The sequence below is a fragment of the Trichechus manatus genome, unplaced genomic scaffold, assembly GCF_000243295.1.
Source record: "Trichechus manatus latirostris isolate Lorelei unplaced genomic scaffold, TriManLat1.0 scaffold00317, whole genome shotgun sequence".
Lineage (NCBI taxonomy): Eukaryota > Metazoa > Chordata > Mammalia > Sirenia > Trichechidae > Trichechus > Trichechus manatus.
The window spans coordinates 376,696-385,626 of NW_004444253.1; the positions used below are offsets into that span (position 1 = coordinate 376,696).

General features: G+C 47.4%; 1 protein-coding gene across 6 annotated transcripts in view; it reads right to left on the reverse strand.

Annotated features, from left to right (window-relative positions):
* Positions 1-8,931, reverse strand: part of EHMT1 (euchromatic histone lysine methyltransferase 1) — a 231,313-nt gene that overhangs the window by 58,709 nt on the left and 163,673 nt on the right. For all 6 annotated transcript variants that reach the window (XM_023725491.1, XM_023725492.1, XM_023725490.1 and 3 more), the window contains one exon: positions 4,119-4,262. In XM_023725491.1, coding sequence (XP_023581259.1) covers positions 4,119-4,262 — 144 coding nt within the window. The remainder of the gene's footprint in view (positions 1-4,118; positions 4,263-8,931) is intronic.

The following is an 8,931-nucleotide window of genomic DNA, read 5'->3' on the forward strand; positions in this document are numbered from 1 at the left end:
ACTAGCCGTCCCCTCCTCTGATTCTCGCCCCTCAGGGACTAGCCGTCCTCTCCTCTGATTCTCACCCCTCAGGTACTAGCCGTCCCTCTATAATTCTCGCCCCTCAGGTACTAGCCGTCCCTCCTCTGATTCTCGCCCCTCAGGGACTAGCCGTCCCTCCTCTGATTCTCGCCCCTCAGGGACTAGCCGTCCCCTCCTCTGATTCTCGCCCCTCAGGTACTAGCCGTCCCCTCCGATTCTCGTCCCTCAGGTACGAGCCATCCTCTCCTCTAATTTCCGCTCCTCAGGCAACTCCGTCCCCTCCGATTCCTGCCCTTCAAGCACCGCTGTCCCTCTCCCTCTGATTCCGCCCCTCAGGTGAAGAGTGTGCAAGGCTGGCGTGCATCTTCTCACAGCTTCTTTTCTGTTCACACAAATGCACAGATAAAGAGAATTCCAACTACACTTCTCTAATCAGAGGATGGGAGGATATGAATCCCACCACAGGATCTTACTGGACACAAAATAAAACCAAAGCTCTGCCAAGGCTTCCAGAACTGCAAGTGACAGCTCCAAGGGCAGGAAGCACCCCTACCCCTGCCATCACCCCTCACACAGGGAAAGCATACCTGGGGGTAATCATTTAAGGAAGTCTCAGGTTTTCCAAGCAAGACTGCACACAGGAGGAAGTGAACACCCTCCTCATTGGCCAACACCCATGCCAGGCTAGTCATGCCCAGAAGCCTGTGGGACAACACAGAGTCCAGTCCTCAAACTAAGCTCAGAGTAGAGGCACACAGGCCCCTCGTGGAGACAATCAGCACCAGGGACACTCACCCATGCCCCATGGAAGGAATCAAAGATGTAGCCAGCACGGCACAAATGAGCCCCAGTGAAATAAAATATGGAGACTCTGCCACATTTAAGAAAAGGCAAGGACTGGGTGGGACAAAGCATGTAAAAGACAACGAAACCAGTCTGGACCAAAAGACAATCCAGGGAACAGAGGAAAATTTCCAATGGGTGTTTCATGTTCTAGAAAATCTTATTCAGAGCTTGAATTCCAAACAACAAGAGCCTGAGTTTGAAGAGAAGACAAAAGACTAACAGTGGGGGTAGCCCTGGAACAGATAAATAAGTGCCATGTAACAAAGGTACAGAGACGGCTCCCTCGGATGTGAGCAGTAGTCAATGCTTACTAATGCCAACATTCCAATGAGGAAATGATACATCACCGCACAGGTGGTAAAGGACAAGCAACAAAACATTTGAGGAAAAATAAAACCAGATCTCACACCAAGAATTTTAGACTGTTTTAAGTTATTTTAAAAAAGTTTTTCTGATTACAAAATCAATGCCTGTAGTAAACATTTCAAACGTTAAATATATAACTTATCAACTTACAGTCTGCGAGCCCCATAATTAACAATTTGGTACTTATTTGCTCAGACTATTTCTACATATAAACAAATACACATACATAGTATTTTTACAGAATTGGGATCATATTCAACATATTAAATACTTAATATGAAAAACAAAACTACCAAACTATTAGGACACAGTATAGGTGAATACGTGCATACATACATATACATATACTGGAGTGGGGAAATCATTTTGTAGCATAATTCCAAAGGCAGAAATTATAAAAAGACTACTAAATTTGATTACACAGAATTTTAAAACTCATATATGTTGGAAAGCACTGTAAAGAAATACAAACAACACAGCAAAACTCTTTCTAATACACATGCCAGGCCAAGGGTGTGGATCCAAGCTTACAAGACGCTCTTTCAAAACCAACCAGAAGTAGAGGTGTCTATCATGGATTGACCTGTGTCCCCCCAAAATATGTGTCAACTTGACTAGGCCATGACTCCCAGTACTGTGTAGTTGTCTTCCATTTTGTGATCTAATGTAACTGTCCCATGTGTTGTAAATCCTAATCTCTGCCTGTGGTTAATGAGGCAAGATTAGATTATGTTAAAGAGGATTAGGGTGGGATGCACCTCCCTTACTCAGGTCACAGCCCAGGGGAATTTCCCAGGGGCATGGCCTGCATCACCTTTGGACCCAGGTCCCTGGGCTGAGAAGCTCCTAGACCAGCGGAAGATTGATGACAATGACCTTCCGCAAGAGCCAACAGAGAAAGAAAGCCTTCCCCAGGAGTGGGAGCCCTGAATTTGGACTTCTAGCCTCCAAGACTGTGAGATCATAAATTTCTGTTGTTAAAGCCATCCACCTGTGGTATTTCTGTTAAAGTAGCACTAAATAACTAAGACCAAAAACCAAACCAAACTCGTTGCCGTTGAGCCAATTTCGACTCATAGTGACCCTATGGACAGATTAGAACTGCCCCACTGAGTTTCCAAGAAGTGGCTGGTGGATCTGAACTGCTGACCTTTTGGTTAGCAGCCAAATGCTTAATCACCACGCCACCAGGGCTCCAGATAACCAAGACAGCAGCTCACAAAAGAATGGACACTGCACACGAAAGGACAACTTGCAAAATGAAGAGCACAGAAGGGCCACTACAGAAACTCACCCCACTAGACACTAAAGACATCCACACAGATCAGAGAACGACCCTCTTGTTGTCACACCAGCAGAGGTCAGAGCCGGGAGATGCCCACAGTGACAGAGGGGAGAAGACACCTGCTCTGAGACACGGCTGGTGGGACACACAGAGAGAATTCCTCCCTGGAAGGTGACCTGGATGTGGCTTCTACCAACGGCTACTATGGAAACAACGGAACCAGAGGCCCCGAGGGTCTTGAGGACATCGTCGCAGAATGATTTATGACAGGAAATCTCAAACGGTCTTCTTGACAAGAGGCCCCTGCAGCAGAAGGCCACCTCCCACAGACAGTCCCTAACAGGGCAGTGACGACCCCTGGCTCCCTGGAATTCAGATGAAGCTACTGGATTTTCCTAATGCAGCTGCGTACCCTGACACATGGGCAGCATCACTGCCTGTGTTCCTCCAGCTCCCGTGGGACTGGACACACTGGCCAGGAAGCCACCGGCCTCTCTGGCCTCAGACTGCTGACCACCCCCCAAGCCAGACTCCACGGTCACCTGCCCCACCATCATAGGCCGAGGGTCACACCACGGGCTGGGCACTGTCTGAGAACAGTCAAGGCACAGGGCATCAAGGGGTCTGCCCTGCCCTCCCCTCTCCGTCTGTAAAAGCCTTTGTGACCTCAAGTCTCCGTCCCTCCAACTGCCACCAACATGGCCCACACCATAAAGACACACCCCATGCCATGTCTCTCCAGAATGCGCCTGTGCTGCAGGAAGAATGGGTCAGCACCCACTGTGAAGCCTATGCTGAGGACCATGGGGGAGCTGAGGGAGAGGACAGAGGGGCAGAGGTGTGGGGGAGGGTCACACCAGACACACAATTTGTCAAGACTGAGAGCTACAGGACTTAAAGTGAAAGCCGAGACAGGTCCAGAGCCAGGATGCCCAGAGTTACCCGACTAACTGAGATAGTGAAGATGCAGAGGGTTCACGTGGGGCTGGGGACAATGGCACCAGGTAAATCAGGATGAAGGGAGGAGGGGGCACAGAGGACGCTCATCTGACAAATACATCCTAAGGCCGACCTGGGGGAGGCCGGGAGTGGGCAGCAGCATGGGCAAAGGCCCAAGGGGAGCCAGCCAAGCACCGCGGGGACATCACAGGGGCTGGGACCCTCACGACAGGCACGGCCAGGATGCACAGTATCCAGGAACTAGTGCTGAGAGATCCCTGCTCCTAAGAAAGGCAGCAGAACACGCCTGTGGGAGACAGCTGGCCGGGTCAGCGCGGCCTGCAGAGCGGGGCTGGGGTTACGGCTGGCCAGGTCAGTGGGGCCTGCAGAGCGGGGCTGGGGTTACGGCTGGCCGGGTCAGTGGAGCCCGGAGAGTGGGGCTGGGGTTACGGCTGGCCGTGTCAGCAGGGCCTGCAGAGCGGGGCTGGGGTTACGGCTGGCCGCGTCAGTGGAGCCCGGAGAGTGGGGCTGGGGTTACAGCTGGCTGGGTCAGCAGGGCCGGCCCAGAAAGAGATACGTGATACGAGGAGCAGAAGGCAGAGCCTCAGGGAATGGCAGTGGAGAGGCAGCAGATGCATGCAGTCCTACGGCTCAGACTTACCGCCGTGCAGAAGTAGCCGCAGCCCGGGCAGCACTGGTGCTTCACCATCCGTGCCCTGTGGTCCTCGCACAGCACCAGGAGTGGCACTCTGTTAGACGGGCGCATCAGCTCGAATTTGGCCACGCTGTTGGTGCACCGGCCTAGCTGCAGACAGACAGACACAGGTTTCAGTGACAAGGTGCAAGGGAGGCTGCCCACCTGTGCGCTGGGCACCGAGGGGCCAGGCCTCGCAGCGCCAGCACACAGCAGGCACTGAGCACACGTTTGCTGACTCAGCTGACAAGAATGTGCGAGTGCCTCCTCAAACCCAACAGGACAAGAGTCAGAACTCGAGGAAGAACACAACAGGGATGTCCTCCAACCAGTCGAACGGGAAGACAGCAGCTACACAATTAGTCAAGAGTACGTCCAGGGTGACAGGAGCGACAGTGTCTGCGTGTACGCTGTAAAGAGAAGCAGGCTGTTCCCACATGCAGAACAAGGAAAATGTCACAGTGAGTTTGTATCTGCGCTGGGTATCGAAGAAAAATGGATGTACTTGGCCAAGCAGGACAAACCAGGCCAAAGAATGTCACAGGCTAGAAGTGGGGACAGCAGCAGGGTGAGTCTGTGAAGCCCCATCTGCTGGGGTGGCTGGAGCCACCACACACGGAGGTGACGGCTGAGACTGAGAGGCGGGACGCACAGCACCTGGAGGGCCTGACGGAGGCCAAGGGCCAGCAGACCATGATCTGAAGGTTCAAGCGCAAGGCTGTCCTGGAAGGGAAGAGACCCCCTAACATATTGCTCTCTGCAGCACACCTGGCGAAGGGCTACCCATTCGCTATGTACAGCTCTCTTACAAACAGTAAGGAAGGGATAATAACCCAACAGCAGAATAAACACAGAAGTGATCGCAATTGACCAGAGAAGAAATACAAACGCCCAAAAACAAACGGCAGAGGGTCCAAACATCCTGCTAATCAAGGAAATGCACAGTGAGAAGCCTGCACTAGTCCCTCCACTCTGCAAGCCAGCCTGTGGGCCCCAGGGAGAAAGACATCTGACGCTGCTGGCGCTGTCCAAACTTCCTGTCAAGCAATTTGGAAACATGAGCTTGCAAATGCATATTCTTCTCTAAAGATCACCTGAAGATCTAATTGAACAAGTGCACAAAGATACGTCCACAAAAGTCCTCCAACAGAGAACTGGCTGAACAACACCCACTGAAGTCCATGCGCAAACAGGAACAGCTCATATCACCTAAGTCTGAAAGGCTTGTTAGTGGCCAAAGATGAGAAAACTGAGCATCAAAAATACAGAAATATTTTGGGGAAGACAGCTGCAGCCTCAGCAGTCTCCTGGAATCTGCACATAAAAACAGACAGAGCCAACGTTCTCTGGTGGTTACCAGGGATGGGGAGTGGACGGGGCATCGCTCTCTAGACAGGAAACACTTGTTATAATGGGGTGATGGGAAACTTAACACCAAATGAGGGTGAAGTGTGCACAGACTGACCGAGATAAACGATGTCACTGAGATGTACACAAGAAAAAAGGGCATTTCGGTAACAGCTATGGTATGTATAACTTTGCAACGAGAGCTACAATAACCAAAAAACGTATGTGTGGGTATATATGCATGTTGTAGGCAAAAAAAAACAAAAAAACAGAGCAACTAGTGAGCAAAACCAAAACCCATAGGCAACATTACAACAAAACCAGGTGACTACCACAAACACAAGACACAAGTGGGCAGAGAGAAACCACCGTGGGCCATGAACCCTGCATGGTCTTGAGTCTGTGCAGGAAGAGAAGGCAGGGAAGCAGCGTCTGTGGGCCCCAAGACCAGGAGAACCCAAACTACCAAGAGGGGCTCGCTGGGGAGGACCGGGGGAGGACAGAGCTCAGCTGACCTGTAGAGGCGCTACCCACTCCAGTGCGGCATGAGTCAGGGCTGCAGCTCAGCCTCCAGGAGCCCTCAAGCTGACCTGCTGGGATGCCCTCAAACTGACCTGCTGGGACCGCCTCTGGTGCAGCGTTTGGGAATGGAAAAGCTGTGGGAACTGAACCAAACTGAACCAGACGGGACAACAGAAATGAGGAAAAGAGAAGCTCTCACTTAGTGGCCCTCAAAAATCTCTGGCTTCGGGATCTTTTTATTCTTTTAAAAGTTATTAAGGATCCCAAAGAGCTTTCATTTTCGTGGGTTGTACCTATCAGCATTTACCATATTAGAAATTGAAATAGAGAAAATTTAAAAATTTTATTTACAAATAACAACAGATCTATCACGTTATTATAAACAACATATTTTAATTAAAAAAATAGCTATTCTCCAAAGCAAAAAAATTTTAATGACAGGTACTGTTTTATATTGCTTGAAAAACTCTAATATCTGGTTTTTAAAAAGACAGTTGGATTCTCATATCTGCTTCTGCATTAAGAGCAGACAGCTGCGGACATTAGGTATTACTCAGATAATTATAGTTGTTCTTTGATACGATACCAAAACTCAACAAGCAGAAACTTCTTAAAGATTAGTTGCAGTGTGTAATCTCGAACCATACTGAAAACTTCCTGATACCCATTACATTAAGGCCCATGGGTCTAGCACTCTGAATGATCTCCTACCAGTGCGTGATTCTGTAACACAGTGGAGACCCACGGCTAACGGAGCATCCCAGGCCTTCCGAAGACATGGTGCAGAACTCCACTGCACACCAATGAGGGGAGAGAGGGAAGAGGCACATGACTTTGGAAGAGTTATGAAAATAGCTTCGACCTGCAGAGCCCAGGAAAGAATCTTGGTGACTTCCACAGGTTCCCAAATTACTCCTTCTGAACTACTGGGGGAAAGGAACAGAACCAAGAAACCAAGTGAACCACCATATTTTTATCATTACACAAAAGTAACAGAAGAGGGGGCTCTGTGAAGTTAGAAAAGCCTTCCTAAAACTATTCCCTAATAAAAATGAGCAAGAGAATAGAAATGAAGTGAAATCTCACATAAAAAGTCTAAGATAGAGAAGAGAATAATCTCTACAGACAATGAAAGCATACCAGAAAGATCTGCACACATAACAGAACTATAACCTGCTGTTTCGAAACAATCTAAAAGATATTAAGAAGATGACACAAGAGATGAAAGAACAACATAAATGAGAAACAGAAAAACTCAGAAACAAGAGGACAGAACTCAGGAAAGAATCAGAAATAAAAGAGTAATTAGAGACTTAAAGACTAAATACCAGAAGAGAAATAGAAGGTGAAAAATGGGAAAATTGTAAAAGTCCAAAGGAAATTAAAAAGATTCAAACAAAGACAGATATCGAAGATATAGACAAAAAACGTCTACCACACAAATATGAATTCCTGAAGAAGAAAACCAAAGGAAGGAAATAAAACCCTAAAAGCTAACGTTTGAGAAAACGTTCCAGAAATTAAAAAAAAAAAAAAAAAAAAATGAAACTATATACTGAAGAAATAAATACCTTAAGCATCTAGAAAAAAGAAGCATGTGACTTATAAGCAAAACTGACTTTCGAGCATAAAAACCAAAAAACCCGCTGCCTTCAAGTCGATTCTGACTCACAGCAACGCCATAGGACAGGGTAGAACTGCCCCAAAGGGTTTCCAAGGAGCAGCTGGAAGATTCCAACTGCTGACGTTTTGGTCAGCAGCCGAGCTCTTAAGAGCTGTGCCACCAGGGATCCTTCGAGCATAAAGGGCAGAGACAAATCGTCATCGACATGCAAGACCTCAGGGAGTACTGTTCCCAGGAGCCCTTCTGGAGGAATCTACTAGAGCCCTAGAAGTCACTCAAACCTACTACCTATCTTTATAAACAGAAGTTTTAGTGGAACACAGTAATGTCCATTTGGCTACTTTTGTGGCAGAGCCAACTAGTTGTGACAAAGACTGTCTGGTCCACAAAACCAAGATTTACTATCTGACTCTTGCTTCCCACGTTCTCAGGAATAAGCTTGAGACAACCAAAATATACTAGAGGACTGGAGGGAAGCATTAAACACAGTTTATCTGTAAAACTAACACGAAATGAAGGCTCAGACAGAAAGCGGACTCCCTGGGTAGTGCCAACAGCTGGGTGCTCAATTACTAGTCAAAAGGCTGGTGGTTCAAACCCACCCAGAGGCACCTTGGAAGACAGGACTGGCGATCTGCATCCGAAAGGTAATATGGTCTACTATTCCAGGAATGATAAATTGAAGAAGAATGACGTTGCATTCACTGTCAAAAAGAATATTTCAAGATCTATCCTGAAGTGCAATACTGTTAGTGGTGGGATAATATCTATACTCCTACAAGGAAGACCAGTAAATACAACAATATATTTATTATTGAAGATATATCTTCAATATCTTTAAGACCCTATGGAGTAGTTCTACTTTGCACACATGGGGTCACCATGAGTCGGAGTCAGCTCGACAACAACAAAGAGTGAAGATATATAATAACTTTATGCTCTAAAAATGTAAACAAAGCTTAGTAATTTTTAACTGGGGGGATGGGGAGAGCATATAGAAAAAATGTTAACATTTTCCATAAAGATACTGTGGTTACACGAACATTGTTACTCTGAGAATGTTGGTGTGTAATACAAGATAAAATATATTACTATTTATGGGATACTCTACTAATTCTATCACGTCTTGTGACTTTGAAAACCAGGATTCTCAAGGCAGAAGAAAGGAGACATGTGTAATGCAGATAAGGATAAGAACTGAAGGTATGGCTACAAAATCAGGAGGCATTTCATCTCACACAAACACACACACACACACACACAGACACACACAGACACACACACACA